The sequence below is a fragment of the Varanus komodoensis genome, unplaced genomic scaffold, assembly GCF_004798865.1.
Source record: "Varanus komodoensis strain SLA01 unplaced genomic scaffold, ASM479886v1 scaffold5, whole genome shotgun sequence".
In the NCBI taxonomy this organism is placed as follows: domain Eukaryota; kingdom Metazoa; phylum Chordata; class Lepidosauria; order Squamata; family Varanidae; genus Varanus; species Varanus komodoensis.
The window spans coordinates 12616926-12634363 of NW_025336087.1; the positions used below are offsets into that span (position 1 = coordinate 12616926).

General features: G+C 39.6%; 2 protein-coding genes across 9 annotated transcripts in view; one reads left to right on the forward strand and one right to left on the reverse strand.

Annotated features, from left to right (window-relative positions):
• Positions 1 to 6855, reverse strand: part of POLK (DNA polymerase kappa) — a 41985-nt gene extending 35130 nt beyond the window's left edge. For 3 of the 6 annotated variants that reach the window (XM_044446419.1, XM_044446418.1, XM_044446416.1), the window contains exon 1: positions 1653 to 1673. The gene's annotated coding sequence lies outside the window, so the exon portion shown is untranslated. Of the gene's footprint in view, positions 1 to 1652; positions 1675 to 6698 lie in introns of those variants that run through there. The other 3 variants (XR_006416300.1, XM_044446417.1, XM_044446420.1) reach the window with 2 other exon arrangements.
• A 235-nt stretch (positions 6856 to 7090) lies between these two features.
• CERT1 (ceramide transporter 1) overlaps positions 7091 to 17438 on the forward strand; it is an 85783-nt gene continuing 75435 nt past the window's right edge. Inside the window, exons 1-2 of one of the 3 annotated variants that reach the window (XM_044446422.1) lie at positions 7091 to 7437; positions 16398 to 16532. In XM_044446422.1, coding sequence (XP_044302357.1) covers positions 7342 to 7437; positions 16398 to 16532 — 231 coding nt within the window. In that variant the 5' untranslated portion in view covers positions 7091 to 7341. The remainder of the gene's footprint in view (positions 7438 to 16397; positions 16533 to 17438) is intronic. The other 2 variants (XM_044446421.1, XM_044446423.1) reach the window with 2 other exon arrangements.

The following is a 17438-nucleotide window of genomic DNA, read 5'->3' on the forward strand; positions in this document are numbered from 1 at the left end:
ATTAGGTTCTTCTCCAGGGAGTCCTTCCTTCTCATTAGGTGGCCAAAGTATTTGAGTTTCATCTTCAGTATATGGCCTTCTAAAGAGCAGTCAGGGTTGATCTCCTCTAGGACTGACTGGTTTGATCATCTTGCAGTCCAAGGGACTCGCAGGAATCTTCTCCAGCACCACAATTCAAAGGCCTCAATTTTTTGGCACTCAACCTTCCTTATGGTCCAACTTTCACAACCATACATTGCAACTGGGAAAACCATGGCCTTGACTATACGCACTTTTGTTGGCAGGGTGATGTCTCTGCTCTTTAGTATGCTGTCTAGATTTGCCATAGCTTTCCTCTCAAGGAGCAAGCGTCTTTTAATTTTTTGGCTGCAGTCACTGTCTGCAGTGATCTTGGAGCCCAGGAAAATAAAATGTGTCACTACCTCCATTTCTTCCCCATCTATTTGCCAGGAAGTGAGAGGACCGGATGCCATGAACTTAGTTTTCTTAATGTTGAATTTCAAGCCAACTTTTGCACTTTACTCCTTCACCCGCATCAAGAGCCTCTTTAGTTCCTCTTCACTTTCTGCTATTAGACTGGTATCATCTGCATATCTGAGGTTGTTGATATTTCTCCCGGCAATCTTATTTCCAACTTGTGATTCATCCGGCCCTGCCTTTCTCTGCATATAAGTTAAAAAAGCAGTGTGACAATATACAGCCTTGTCGAACTCCTTTCTCAATTTTGAACCAATTGGTGGTTCTGTGTCCAGTTCTCACTGTTGCTTTTTGACCTGCATATAGGTTTCTCAAGAGACAAATAAGATGGTCTGGTACTCCCATCTCTTTAAGAACTTGCCACAATTTGTTGTGATTCACACAATCAAAGGCTTTTTGATATAAAATTTTGATGTAGCCTTTCCATTTGTTTTCTAACTGATAATGGCAGCTGTAGTGGTCATCCTGCAGACCTACGTGGCCTGAATCTGTCCAGCAAGTAGCTTTCTGCCATAGAAATGGAAGAGTTTATTTTATTCTAGTCAATTATTTTATTTTACTTAACATTTATATACCGCTCCATTCCCATAGGCTCTGAATTGAATGGCAACTTTTCTTATGTGAAAAGCTGAGTCTCAGAGCACTGAGCTATGAGTGGGACTGAAAGAGGAAGGAATGAAGAAGAAAGATGCTTTATAACTCTTCCCCAGAGGGCCCTGCAATATATTTAACCTTCCTGGCTGCCAGATTTAGATGCTTCAGTGCTCTATAATATATACATCAAAAAAGTAGGAGGAGATATATTCCTAAGTGTACAGGTACAAGATGAAAAATTATGTAATTTGTTTAGAAATAGTCAAGGTGCAACTGCAAAACAGCTGTGTAATTACCATTTAACCTAAGGTAGGTTATGTTGTGAATGCTATGAGAAACGCCAGCATGTTTTCTGTAGCAAATGTCAAATACATAAGTAAAACATGTGCACGTATTTGGCCATAAAGGTCTACATATACATACTTAAGAAATTTGTTCCAAACAAATGGTGCAAGACTACTTTTTCCTCTTAGAAAAGTTATGCTTTCAATGACATGTTCTTATTAAAATAATATTAAATAAAGAATAAAATTGACAGGACCAGACCAGCTGGTTGATATAAGGTCTAGAAAACTTCTGACCTGTACTGGAAAGCTGCTGCTATTAGGAGCCCAGGACAAACAGCCATTCCTTCTCCTCCCAAGCACAAAGCTCTTCCTCATCCTGCATTATCAAGCTACAAATACGCCCCTGTAGTTTGTCTCATTGTTATAAGTCTACATGTAGTCACGGAAGTTTTCATTCAAAACTGTTTCATTAATAAGAAAAAACAAGAGGGGTCAAGTGTCAGGTTAAATACTACAACAGGAAGTACAATGCTAAAACTATCCCAGAAGGATGGTTTTTGCACCTCTCTAAAAGGTTGAGCAACATCCGGTTAAAAAAAAAAGTCTTCCAATATTCAGACACTAAAGAGCACCAAAGGGTAGAATTATTCTTTACTTCCTTTTAAGTTTCTTGTTTCTCATAACAAATTCGTAATATTATATTTATTTACATTCCACCTATTCCCAGTACTGGGAGTCAAGGTGGTTTGCACATTAAAAAGTTACACAATTCAAATATTAAAAATGCACAAAAATTAAAATATAATTAAATCAGTTAGACTATTAAAATTATATAAAATACCAAAATTAAAATAGCAATAAAAAGAAGATAGACAATATAGTCAAACCCACAGCTCACAGGACCAACCTATTCCCAAAAGCCTCCAGAACAGAAAAGTTTTTGCCTGGCTCCAAAAGCAAAACAGGGAGGGAGCCAACTTAACTTCCCTGGGGAGTTCTAGAGCCTTAGGACAGTCATGGAGTAAGCCCTCTTTCATGTTCCCACCAAATATGCCTGTGAAAGAGCTGGGGCCAGGAGAGGGGCTTCCCCTGAAGATCTTAAAAAGTATGAACAGACCGTTAGAGAATACAGTCTTTCAGTCTAACCTGAGCCATTTAGGATTTTGTAGGTCATAACCAGCACTTTGAATTGTACCATGAAACAGACCTGGAGACAGTGAAACTGTTTCAGTAAAGGAGTTGTATGCTTCCTGTAGCCAGCTCCAATCAAACGGTCTAGCAGCAGCTTTCTGAACCAGCTGAAGTTTCAAAATATTCTTCAGAGGTAGACCCACTTATATGTTATGCTAATCCAAATGGAGACAACTAAGGCATGCATAACTGTGGCCAAATCAGACATTTTCAGGAAAGGGCACAGCTGGAACTCTATTTTTAACTATGTAAATATAGTCCTAGCCACTGCTGAAACCTGGACATCCAGGCTACAGAGCTGAATCCAGAACTACATGTAAGTTGTAGACCGGTGGCCTCAGGGAAAGTGTACCCCCATCCACTACAGGGTGGATTCCTATTCCTTGAGCACCTCCCATCTGACAGGAGCACTTCTGTTTTCTCTGGATTAAACTTCAGTGTTTGCCCTCATCCACTCAGACACTATTTAGTATCAAAACAGTTTCTTTGGAATTAGATGAAAAGAAGAAACATCATTGGATGTTATCAGCATATGGTGACACCAAACCCCAAAACTTCAGACTTTCCCCAACAGCTTCATATATATGTTAAGCAGTATGTGGGACAGGACAGGAACCTGAGGAATGTCACAGATGAATAGAAGTCCCCCAGCATCACCTACTCAGTCTGCCCCTCTGAGAAAGAATGGAGCCACTGTAGCCCAATACCTCCAATTCCCACCCAGCAACACACACATGGTCTGACTCCTGGTGCAGATCATCTACCAAGGTGACCAAAGCTGAACAATTCTGAAGCCAAACTGAAATGGATCTAGACACTCCATCTCATCCAGGAAAACCTGGAATTGAGAGGCTTCTACAAACTCTATACCTTGCCCAAAATTGGAATATTAGAGACTGTACAGTAATTACCCAATATAGTGGAATTCAGGGATATTAGATTAATATTCTAATCTACTGTTGTTCTCCTCTGAACTCTTGCCAGTTTGTCTGCTTCTTTCTTCAGTAACAACATAACCTGGAATAGTTCCACAAAGGACATGAACAAAGCCAAGCAAAAGGTTCTTACTACCTAAGTGATGATACCATGCTTCTGTTATTGTAACAGAAAACTGTATGCCTAAAGATAAATCAATAAATAAATGAACCTGTCAGTTTAACAAGTCTTTGCCATTTAAAAATAGGTTTGGCTGGGGTTGCTCTCCTCTAGCTTCCATCCACAATTAATCACCATTTTATATACCATCACTACAAAAACCCACATTTTTGTCAATTTAATCTACATGGCATCTTGTATTCCCTTCTACCCTCTTGTTTATATGAATAATTATGGGTATCCTCTTCTCAAAAAACCTGTGTTAATGTTGGGGACTTTAAAAAGAGAAAATACTCCAATTCTGAGATATCAAAGCCTCTCAAAATTCATATTCAGTGGTACTGAAAATATCCCTAAAATATGTTCTACATTAAAAACAATCACACCTATTCATAGTTGGTCACATATTTTAGACTCATTGAAAAATGCATCAACTGCACAATCCTATGCATGTTTAGGAGTAAAGGAATCTGACAGCTCCCTTGCCAGTATGGATGACTGGGGAATGCTGGGAATTTTAAAGCCTTTTCTGCCTAAACATCCATAGGATTGCATCCTAAGCCTGCAATCTTATGTACACTTACTTATGTAATAAACCCCATTGAACTAAATGGGACTTCTGAATAGACATGAAAACAATTGCACTCTAAAGCTGCAATCCTAAACATTCTAGGGAGTAAGCTTCTAGTAAACATTTGTAGGACTGCAGTGTAACCCTATAATTGTTTAGCAACTTACCTGGAAGTCCCATTAAACTCAGTGGTGCCTATTTCTAAGTAAACATGCATAAATTGTGCTATCAATGTGAATTTTTTTTTAATTCTACTGAACAAAAATGTTCTGTAATAGAGGGAGAACATTCCCCCCCCCTTAGTTAAAAAGAATATTTTGGCACATAAACATTTTCCCACTGCCAGCTATAATGTAGAAGTACACTTTCACAAAGTTTCTCCTTCCTACTTTGTCATTAAAATAGCTACAATTTTAAGATATTATAATCTTCTTTCATGATCATTAACAAAGTGTCATTCAGGCCCAAACCTGAAGGTCTATGTGCATTCTATATAAAGTGGGAGGAGTGGCAGAGGTCATCTCCACCCCTCTACCCCTTCAGGTCTGTACTTCAACGGTCTAGGTAGAATGCTTTGAAGGCAGAGCAATGGAAACTGTAGAAGATAAAGACATTGTACCCTATACTGTGCATTCTCTTTTCCTTCCCAGCCACCAGAACACCCTTGATCCTTTCTCCAAGGTAGAACTCCTAACCTGAGAAAGACAATCAGCATAGTTCTTCCATGTTAATTGCAAAGAGGGAGTGTGATCAGAGTGAAAATCCTCATCTCCAATGTCTGTTCCCATCTCAGATTTGGGGAGCCAAAATATCCTATTCCCACCCAGACAATGTGAAGGGATCATAGTATCATTCTTTTATATGATTAATTTCACTGTCATCGGAGCATTGTGTATTTGCAGCTATTTTGACCAGAGAAGGAAAGAACAAAACTCTTAAATACGATGCAAATATAAATCTGTAAATAGCTAAGATTCAGCCTTTGTTTTATATGCATGCTAACTAAACCTGTGCTCTTAACCTATAATGCTAATATAAATGTTATTGCTGTGTTTTGAAAATATTTTTGCTTCATGTCCAAGGCAACTACAACGCTACTCCATGATGGAAGGATGAAGGATAATAACCCAATGGCAGAGCATATGTTCTACATGCAGATACTCCCAAATGCAATCCCTAACATCTCCAGGTACAGCTAAAACACCACTGCCTGAAAACGCAGACATCTGCTGTCATCAGTGTTTACAATACTGGGTTAAACAGACCAAAGGTCAGACTCAGTTTAAGCCAACATTTTGAAAAGCAGCAATGACCATTTTCAGAACTAAGTAACCATGAGAAACAAAGTGGTAGGATGCTACAAAGCAGCACAAGCAATGGAAAATGGCAGGAGAGAGGGCAAAACTATCGGATAATTACTCTCACAGATTCTGGCTTGGGGCTATCAAATTAATAGGTTTCACTATTTGCAGGTTCTACTTTTTCATACAAGATAATATTTGCTATTTTTATTTACATATGCAAAGAATAAAAGAACTGCATTGCTAGGTGAAATCAAGAGACCTGTAACCCTGTATTCCATCTTCAACAGTGGCTAGTTAGATGGTCTGTTTGCTAGAAGAATCACTGGTTTGGTTGCAGGACAGAGGCATATCTGTACCTGCAGATGAAAATCAATTCAAGAACCTGTGTACCAGGTAAGATCTGGAAACTAGAAATGCACTGAGAAAAAGTAATCTCTGAGAAATTTTATTTGCACCCATCAGGTCTACAAAGCATTGCAAAACTTTTATTCCGTATTATTTGTAAGTAAAATGATTTACAAGCATTGCTATAGATATTGCAGGATTCGATCGGTTTTGTATTCAGTGCTCTGGTCATAGCCAAGCACATGAGGTCTTTGCTTAAACGGTTATCTTCTCAATTATTGTGCAGTTTCAGTTTGCATGGCAGGATATATTTCGGATCCTTAGTCTAAATAATATGTCTCTGCCCTCATCCGAAGTTGACTACAGCTGCCTTAGACCAAAATTAGTATGTTCCTAACCTCCCACAACTAGTAGCACCGCAAAACGTCCTAAGTCTCAAGGCACCTTCTGGCACTTAGGGGCGAACATAGCAACGGCGGGATCACTGCTAACCTATCCTTGATAATAGAGCGCGGCTATCCTTGCCTACTAGTAAGTCCCACGTTAATCAGTGGGACTTTATTCTAAGTAAGCGTGTGCGTGATTGCAGTCTTCGTTTCCCTCAAGAGGCAACAGCCGCACTTCCCCCCGCCCGTTCCAACTCACTTCTCAAGCCCACCCTTCCCCGTTTTTGGTGTGTCACAAATCGCTGTTTATTCTCCAGTAATGGATGGGGGGACTCCTTTACAAAAAGAACCTGAAAACATGAGAAAAAGAAGTAAAAGATCGGCCACACAAGCAACTACTTCATAACAAGCGTCAGAGAGGCTACAGGCTCCCTACAGAAAGACACACCTCAATTTCAGCAGCTTCACCTGCCCCCGTTTCCTCAGTACTTAAGTCGCGACAAGATGGCGACCGAGCGAATTTTCAAAGAAGGAAGAATGACGCTAGGATTTCCGAAGCCCATCCGAAACTACAACACCCAAGAATGAAAGGGCCGCCAAACTACATTCTTACTCCGCCCGGCACCCGTGTCCCAGAAGGCATTGTTCCCCACGAACGCCTTCTTCAGACTACACTTCCCAGCATGCCCGTAAACAATCTACACCATAAGGGAGGGAAGTGTGACAAGAACTTGGCGAATAGCTGCTGAGAGCAATGTCTGCGTTAAGATGGCGGCCGTAGGAACAGTATTACCCTGAGAGGAGGAGGAGAGAGGAAGAGGAGGAGGAAAAGAGGGATGAGCGCTCGCTCCGCGTTGTGGCTGTTTCGTATGGTTGGAACTACAGACGTGCGCTGAGGGGTGGGAGAAATTTCAGGAGTTGCCGTCCCGGCGGTGGCCAGAAGGGGAGGCTGCGAAGGTGGCTCAGACCGGGGCGACGGTAGCAATAGCGGCGGCACCCTAAGGAAAAGAGAGGTGTCAATTAGGTAGAGCGAGCTGCTGTGGTCTCCGTGTTTCGTTGCTTGGTGGTGAGCAGCTGAGGGACGCGTCTCCATGTCGGACAACCAAAGCTGGAATTCCTCGGGCTCCGAAGAGGATCCCGAGACCGAGTCCGGGCCGCCTGTTGAGCTCTGCGGAGTCCTCAGCAAGGTAAGGAGTTCGGGCCCCCATTCCTTCCCTCTGCCCACGGATTGACTGGTTGAGGGGGGAAAGATGGGATATCTATTTGTTGTATAGTGTCCGTCTCCTTCCTACACCGTCCGTGTAGTACTTGTGGGGGATTATTTTGGGCGGTGGGCGGCAGACGCAATCATGAGCTATTCTGTGCAAAAGAGGCTCTGGACAAGCCATGGTGGGAACCTGACGTCGAGTCACTCCATCTGCCCACCGCTCGGCTGGCGTCGGCGGCCTACGAGCCCGACCAGTGAATGGGAGATCCCCCGCTTGTGCCTTCTTCCCCGCCGCCCACTCAGCGAACGCGGTTTGGGGAAAATAAGCAGCGCCTTAATACTCCATTACCACCGCAGTCTGAATAGACAGGAATCGTTTTATCTGGGGAGGGATTACCTAAGCTTGAAAAGGAGGGATTCGTCTTTCGTGTCTTTTTCTTTCTCAGCAGAAGATAGTTGCCCTTCTTGTGAATGTCACTTTTTGTATTCCCTGGAGCCCACCCACCGCTACTCCCCCCCCCCCCGACGAACCCACCAAAATTCCCGGTTTGGGAGAGGGGGGCCCGCCCCTGTGGAGGGATGCCCCCGCCCCCCCACCCCCCCCCCCCCCCCCCCCCGCCTGCGCGGCGTTTATTTTTTGTTGGGGGTGGGGGTGCAAAGCAATTGGGGGGGGTTCCCCCCCCCCCCCCCACCCCTCTCTCTCTCTCGTGTCTGATGCGGAGAAGGAAAGATCAGTCCATTCATCAGGTTCTTCGGGAGAGCCTGGTAATCCTATCTGAGCTTTCACTTACAGGTATAGCTTGGCTGAGTAATGCTAAAGCTAACTTCATCTCGGGCTTGTGAAGGTTTTGTGTGTGAGTGTGTGTGGTTTTCTTTCTTTTTTTTTTCCTGAAGAAACAAAATCATGTGACGTGCACATGCAAGTATTAACACATAATTATAGGATCATACAGGAGTGGTCTGACCTCTGACCTAAACATCGAAACAGTACACTGAGTACAGCAAATAGGTTGGACAGTGTAGATGCAAGTAACTCGCTGTTAGAAGAAACAAGCTATATATGTTAGTAAAGGCCTTTAAAGCATCATTCTCTGTATGCTTCCTAATTTTTAGCTTGAAAGCTTGCTAGTCTTAAAACAACAACAAAACGTGTAAAGGCGGCTTTTAGCTAGTTAGGAAAGTTTGAAAAGAAAGGGATCAAGTTTCAATAGAATGCATACATTCTTTAGAAACATAGTGACAATTGTGCCTTTTCAAAGCAGTTGTACTCCTGGTTTTTATTTTTTTATTATTATAATACATCAAGTAAAAATCAGTAATCAGATGCTTAAATTAGTAAGCAGATGTTTAAATAAGAAAACAAATTATGACTGTGAAACCCATGTAGGTTGAACAATGTTGATGCATTGCTGAGGAAACAGAATGTAGTCTGTAAATTGCCAGTCATTCATTCCCTACTACAAGGTTGGCAAGGTACTGAACATTTGGATCAAATAATGAGAATATTGCACATGACAACCAAACAGAGAAAGTCTATTAGTTAACTCTAAATTTTCAGGTAAACATTATTTGTCTTAAGGAATTAGGAATCATTAGTGTAGCACAAATCTTATAATTCACTGCCATATTTCAATAAAAATTAGATCTTGTGGTGCTAAAGTCGAGTACAAGCTTACATCCATTCTGGTTATTCCCAGTGGCCTTAATCAAATACCTGATTTCTGCTTTAAAGATCAAGCAAAGGGTGCTCACCTACCTTGATCTTTGGACAGAACTGTAGTGCTGACAACTAGTGACTGTTGCCAGGAGTAGTCATGAGTGCATATAGTTTGTATGTAATGAAGATATCACTCAACATCCTTGGCAACTTTCTCATCTTAGGAACTATTAATATTTAGAGAACAAAGAAGCAAATCCCAAAGCACCTTCTATTTGGCAACATTTTGTGGTTTTCATTATTAGCCAACACATATTCTGTACTGTGTACCATTGTTTGAGTGTCTTGCTACTGAGCAATTAAATCCTGGTGGTTTATTAGAAAATGGGATATACGCCTGGTTTTTAAAGATTTCCTTTCCACTTTTTGAGCCAGTCTGATGCAGGATGCCTTTCCTGTTCTCATCCACGCAGGAACAAACTGAAGGAAATGTAATTGCGAAATTGTGGTATAGCCTGTTGCTTATAAATGTGCATTATGGTTTAGTTTTTAGAAGTTTTTAAACTAAATTTCACATTCAGATGAATTTATTAATTGTTGTTAAAATAATAATAAATGTGTAGAAAATATTTTAACAAATTATCTTTTACTCCAAAATTAAATGATTTATTTTAAAACAATCGCAAATGCTTGCAATGTATTTGTTAGGAAAAGTGTAAATTTTTCAGAAAGAGTTTTAAAGAGACCAAAAAACCCCCTTCAGTTAATTATTCTGGGCCAGGTCTACATAAGAATAAAAAATACCCTTTTGTATATTTATAATATTACTGTACAACCTGTGGCCCATCATATGTTTTGACCTACAATTTGTGTTATTCATCACTGTTGGCTATGCTGGCTAGGTCTGAAGAGAGTTGTATGCCAAAACAACTGGATGAGCACAATTGTCTGGCTGTAATTATAGAAAGTCAATTTAGATGGCAAAATACACAAATATTTATTACAGATGTACAGATATTATAACTAGAATTTTTTTTTGCAAAGAGGAACTCTCTGAATTTTCAATCTTCAAGGCTTTTAGAAAAAAAAATTTTCTTATGCAAGTATAATTTTATTTTTCGTCCATAAAATATTTAAGAAAAAACTTAGCAACTCTGATCCTCAGAGTTGTTCCATAAATTACTGAAAGCTAAGTTCTATTGGAAGCACAAACAGCTTCATTAAATGCTTTTAAACACTGATAAGAAATTAGACTGCATGTGTTCCATTGAGGGATGACCAATCATTTGTTGATCTTGTCTATTATCCTGATTCTCACTGGAGGCTACTCGATTGCCATTAAAGACTTAGGAACTCCTTTATGTGAACAAAGTAAGAATTAGTTGAAGGTGAATAGCTGTGAAGGTCACCTTTACATTGTGATTAATATGCTTGGGGCAATCATGGGGGCTGCCTGGAAAAGTGAAAAAACTCTCATATAACAGGTCAGATGTGGCATGTTTAGGTACTGCATTGTAAGCATATAAACATATATACTTCCAAAGCATAATATTTTTTTAAAAGTTACTTGCAAATTTGAAATTGGCCATTTTGATATTATAGCTATTATTGAAGTTTTAAATAAAACTTATGAAACACATATTTTCCCCATGTCATTAAATCTGCAGCCATTTTTATAAAATTAACTACTAGTAAACATTAGCTTAAAAAAATCACTGATCACAGTATGGGTTGCCTTCCAACCTTCTTTCTAGAATGTTTGTTTTGGTTAGTAAGAAGTTCATTTACTTGGGAAATAAGTTATTTTCTCCTTCCTCATGCAAATATTTATTTATTTATTTATTTATTAAAACATTTCTATGCAGCCCCTTGCCAAGGCCTCGGGGCGGCTTACAACATCGAGTATACATCAATATAGTGTTGGATCTTTCCATCATATGAATTCTTGGACATTTTCCTCCATGGTGAATATGTCCATTTCTTTAATGTGTGATTGGTTGGGTAGCTATGTTGGTTCACTGTGAGAAAATCCAAAATATCATAGCAATATAATTTTTCATTACATTACACAAAAATAGTTAGAATTCAAAATCTTTCCCACTAGTTTCCAACATTTTAGATAGTGCTAATGAACACATCACTTTTCTGTAGTTTATGGAAATTTATTGATACGGATTTCTTTTATATATGCCTGGACTTGTTATCACTCTTCGTACCTGTTCTGGATTCACTATGTTAATAATGGTTGACAAGAAGTACACTGGCTTTGTCTATTCATGTTTTTCATCCTCTTATAAATAGTTATTTTTGCCTTTGAATAGTGAAATATGCAGAGCTGAATATTGCATTATTGGAAATTAATCCAACTACATTTTCTGTTTTGTGATGTAAAACTTAAACTGGGCTATGTGTGTATGCATAAATCTCAGTAGTGATTATTTTTAGAGATTAAATAATTACATTTATCAATTTTGACCTTACTGCTCAGAGACATGGGATGTTTTTACATGAATTCATGGTCATGTAAATGAAGCACTTCTTTGTGTGAAAATCCATAATGGGAGAAAACAGTTCTTGAAAGCAATTGGTTTCAATTATTTTTACTGTTGTTTTCTTGAAAACTTTGTAGCACCTAATACTTATCACACAATTTTAGTTAGTATTAGTGCATGTGAAATAGTATTTTTCCATAATTTAATAAAATCAGGTACTAACAAAGGATATTTACTTGAGACCATGGAGTACTGCTATAACATTTATCACAAGGTGACTTTTTCACAGCAACCTACCTGGACAACTCTGTGGTTACTGAATCTGCAATGGATTGATGTCAGTGAAACCAAGGAGATGAATCCTGTTGTGAGCTGTGGGCAACAGCAACCTGCTTAGCAAGAGCAGCAAAAATCCATTGCTGCTGCTCTTGGTGAGCTTACTCTTACCGGCATCTGAAAACAAATTCATTTTGGGCTCAGGCAATGTCTGACCTCAATGTTTACAATTCTTTTCCTCCCCCCATGTACCATATGTACTGTGTACTGAAACACAATGATATTCCATGGATCTGATGAACCTAGTCATAGTTTACAAAAACTTGTGCCAAGATAAATTGATTGGTCTTCATGGTTCCACAAGGTTCTTTAGATTTTTCATAATGACCAGTTTGGATGGAAACAGTTCAGGCAGGAGAATAATCAAAGCAGCTGTCCTTCAGAGTCATTGGAGTTGTCCTGTTCAGTTTCACTTCCAAATTGATTAGTATACAGATATCTAAATATCCTATTAAAGGAGTTTTTTTGTTGATAGTACATAAATTAACTGTTGCCACTGCCCTACCTAGAGAGTCTGTATTTTATCGGACTTTATTTTATTTTATTTTTTATCACACACTGGTTGTAATACTAGATCAAGTTTCCTTGAAGTGAGCTCCAGTGAACTCATTGGGATGTAACTTTTCAGTAGTCATAAGGTCACACAGTAAATTACCAAACTTGTTCATGGTACCATTTTTCTCATTTTCATTATCAATATCTGTCACTTTTCTTTTCCCAGGGCAACAGTGGAAATTAGAAGGTTGTGTTGTGTCACTTGAATGCAGGGACCATCAGCCTTCTAGAAAGTTGTTACAATGCTTTAATGGTCTTTCTCCTGAAGTTAAGGCAATGTTACCTTAACTGTTACCAAAGTATTTTACATAGCTGAGGCTCTGTCATCCCTAAAGTTTTCTTACTCTAGGTGGTTGCATGACTTGCTTCAATAGTTTTAGGATGCAGGTGACACAGTGGTTTAAACTGCTGTGCTGGTTGATCAAAAGGTCACTGGTTTGAATCTACACAACGGGGTGAGTTCCCGTTGCTCCATCCCAGCTCCTGTCAACCTTGCAGTTCAAAAGCATGCAAATACAAGTAGATAAAAAGGTACCACTCCAGTGGGAAGGTAACAGCATCCCGTGCACTTCAGTGTTTAGTCATGCTGGCCACATGACCATGGAGACTGTCTGTGGACAAACACTGACTCCCTCAACTAGGAAATGGAGATGAGCACCACCCCCTAGAGTCAGACATGACTGGACTTTAATGTCATGGGGATACTTTTACCTTTTTAAGTGTGATATAGCTAAGCACTTCTCACCTTTTCCTGCAAAGTTGTAACACAACTTTGATAGATTCTGCTCCATTTAGGAATCCTCAGATTTTGCTTGGGTTTCATACCTGACTGTTATTTCTTGTTAACACTAACTACCCTGTTCCCTTTTTGCGTAATCTTTGTTTTCTTTCACCTTCATCAACTACATGTACAGCTTCATTCTAATGCTGAGCTTTCCCTTCCAACTCATACTCAGCCCCCATAGATATATAACGATTACAACCACATGAGCAATCATTAGTGGTATGTTAGAAACTGTATTAACCTCAGGCAGCTAAATACCTTTTGCCCATTTCAAGAAACTGCAGGTGGGATTTTTCCAATGGGCTTTACACATGTGCACTGTCACAGGACCCACAAGTAGCCAATATGATGCAGTCATCCATCTTTTATGACTATCAAGAGTGGTGGTGATGGTAGCAAGAGTGGAAGTGTTTCTTCCATTTCATTGTTTATTGTTCCAGCTAGTAATCCAGAAAGGATTTGTGAAGTCCTGGTGCTGTGGACTCATATGCGAGAAGTGAGCATGTCACTTCAGGCTGTGGAACTAGTCTGAATCCAGTGAGTTTTCTTGTCCAAATTATGTATGTATAAAATTAATTTTATAAATAAGAATGCAGTAGTATCAGTAATATTGCTGTTGAACCCAAGATTAAGCATACGACTGGAGATGTTAAATATTACAATAATTATATATTCAGTTGTCATACATTAGGGGTGTTTTAATAGATTGCAAAGCACTCTACATATAAAAAGTTGTTTTATAGGAGATCATAGTTTAGCCTTACCTAATTGTACTCTGACCAAGTGAAACATGAAACTTACTCAGCATAAATGGTTTGCATTAGTATATATTTCAGTTATACATACGCTTTTTATTGTGATACTTTGCTTTCACAGTGGTTAACATTTGTAAAAGAATAAGAGATGGAAGAGTAATGGATTAGGGAATAGTGTTTTTGTAATAAAACTGTCTGTGCTCTGGCAGATGATCTTTAAAATGTTTGTTCAAAGTCCTCTTTTTCTGATCATGTGGTATATATTGCTTGTGAGCTATTAATTTCCTTATGATAAGGGTTTGCAGACTTGCTGGCTTTAAAAACTGTGTTAGAGTATGATAGGAAGACAGTGTGTGTGTGTGTGTCAGAGTCCAGAGTCTCTATTTGATGGTATATTATGTGACTTAATTACCTGTAATTCATTGTCAATTGCGGCAGATTTGCTACCTCTGATTTGGTATGGTTGTGATGCTTACTAGTTGATCTAATTATTTTGAGTTGTTATAAACATCTCTCTTGGGCATTAGCCTTTCACATTCAGCTGTATTCAGTGTTGCCATTCAATTGTCTTTTCCCCCCAAAAAGTCACTTTGACTTTTCTGCAATCATTTTTAAACTTTACAATTTGGAAATCTTTTTGAGTGGAGGTACGGAATATAACAATTATTTTATTATCTTTCTGTATTGCCCAATATGTGAAGTTCCCTGGATAGTTCACAGTTCAAAACAACAAAACTATAAAATATAAGATAAAATGCAATAGAAACAAAAGTTTAAATTATAGTATAAAAATCACAGCCAAATAGAACTGAATTGCAGTGCCCAGATTTAAAATGCCATACCAAACTGAAAAACTAGAACAGGTAGGAAAATAAAGGTCTCTACCTGGCATCGAAAAGAACACAACTTGTGCGGAGCCTACACTCTCTTATATTACATAGACAAGTTTATGAAAAATGTGGAAGATGTGGATGTAAAACAAACTAAGAAAACTATATCCAGCCTATCCTGAAGAAGGCCTCCCTGGACCCAGAGGTGGCCACCAATTTTAGACCGGTGGCCAATATTCCATTTTTGGGCAAGATGTTAGAGTGGGTGGTGGCGGGACAACTCCAGGCACTCTTGGATGACCCATACCTAGATGCATTTCAGTCCGGCTTCAGACCCGGTTATAGTACTGAATCTGCCTTGGTCGCCCTGTATGATGACCTGTGCAGGGAGAGGGACGGGGGAATGCATCCCTGTTGGTTCTCCTGGACCTCTCAGCAGCTTTCGATACCATCAACCATGGTATCCTTCTGGATAGGCTGGCCGACTTAGGAGTAGGAGGCACTGCATGGTGGTGGTTCCAGTCCTACCTGACCAGCCGATTCCAGATGGTGGTGCTGGGGGACCATAGCTCTGTGCCATGGCAGCTTTGCTGTGGGGTTCCGCAGGGCTCTATTTTGTCCCCCATGCTATTTAACATCTACATGAAACCACTGGGAGAGGTCATCAGGAGGTTTGGGCTGTGGAGTCATTAGTATGCTGATGATACCCAGCTCTACCTCTCATTTACATCTTCTCCATGTAAGGCAGTGGCTGTACTGAACCAGTGCCTGGCCGAGGTAATGGGCTGGATGAGGGCAAATAAACTGAGCCTCAATCCAGATAAGACAGAAGTCCTGTTGGTGGGTGGTGCGGGTTTCCAGGTAGGTGATTTTGACCCTGTCCTGGACAGGGTAGCACTCCCTCTAAAGGACAGAGTTTGCAGCTTGGGAGTACTCCTTGATCCAGGGCTGTCACTAGAAATCCAGGTGGCGGCGGTGACAAGGAGTGCTTTCCTACAACTTTGACTGGTTCATCAGCTGCGTCCTTACCTGGATGAGCACTCCCTAGCAACAGCGATACATGCTCTGGTAACCTCCTGCTTGGATTACTGTAATGTACTCCACGTGGGGCTGCCCTTGAAAATGGTCCGGATACTTCAACTGGTACAGAATAGATCTGCCAGACTGCTGAGAGGGACCAGCCATTACTCTCACATGATGCCGGTCCTCTATCAGCTCCTCTGGCTTCCAGTTGAAGTCTGGGCCCAATTCAAGGTGCCAGTCTTGACCTATAAAGCCCTGATTTATTTGATGTTTTTAATTGTTTTACACAGTATTACTATCTTAATTTGTTATTGGATGTTTTACATTCAATTTAAATTTAAATGGCTGTAAGCCATCTTGAGATATTTATATAAATGACGGCATACAAAAGTTTTAAATAAATAAACAAATATATGCCAACTTTATTTTGCAAATATAGTGCCACTGAATCGTATGATCATTATTTTGGAGCATGTTTTAATGAAATGTACGCATTTGTATTCTCTAGTGGACCAATTACATCCATGGGTGGCAGGACCGATGGGTGGTCTTGAAGAACAACACTCTAAGTTATTACAAGTCTGAAGATGAAACAGAATATGGCTGCAGGGGCTCAATTTGTCTAAGTAAAGCTGTCATTACAGTAAGTGCTATCTTAAAATTTCTTGTTACACCAATGTTTTTATCTATTTGGGGACACTAATATGGTCAAAGCTGAATAATTTTAATCTTGTGTCGGATAGCATGACTGAGAAAGCATGGCATAAGAACTGTGAATATTTTTAACTGACCACACAAAGGTAACTCTTCCTTGCACATGGAAATTGTTGAATGATAAAAGATTCTCAGAAGATAGCTATGTTTTTGATAATTATTGTAAAATTGCTAGGTCAAAAGATTAATATTTAAACCTGAGAGAGAATCATGCTTGAAACCAGACTTCTGCTATATTTGTTGGAGCACTTGCCATTATTGGAAGGAACTCCCTGATGTTAAAAGGTGGCTTTTCTCCCTGGCATCAGGAACACTGCACCAAAAACAAACAAGCTCTACCTTGCATGTGTTTCTCACATGTGTATCAACTCTGTTGAGCCTGACCTGGCCAAGGGCATTTTTAAAACAACATTTGCTAAAGACATTTGCACCTTGATCTTTACTAACAGCAACATGAGACCAATGTTGTACTGTGGGTGCTCCCATGTAGAACTGCTGATAATCAGGAAGCAATCTTGTATTCAGGTGGATCATGTGGTTTCTTCATATTCCAATATTTCTTTGCCTTGGCATCTACAAGTAACAACTATGCAACCTTGACTCTTTTCTTTGCTGGTAATAAAAGAATGTGTCATAATGTAGTCATGCTCAATCTCTGTACATACATTTTCTATATAATTTCAGTTGAATCAGAATTGAAAGACAAGATACTAACAAAAAGTGTTCAAAGATATCCTTCATATGATTAACACCTAATGTAAATACAGAAGGTAGCAGTAGAATTAAGAGTCTTGCCATTTCATGTGCAACTGGATATTTACAAACCTTGATGTTG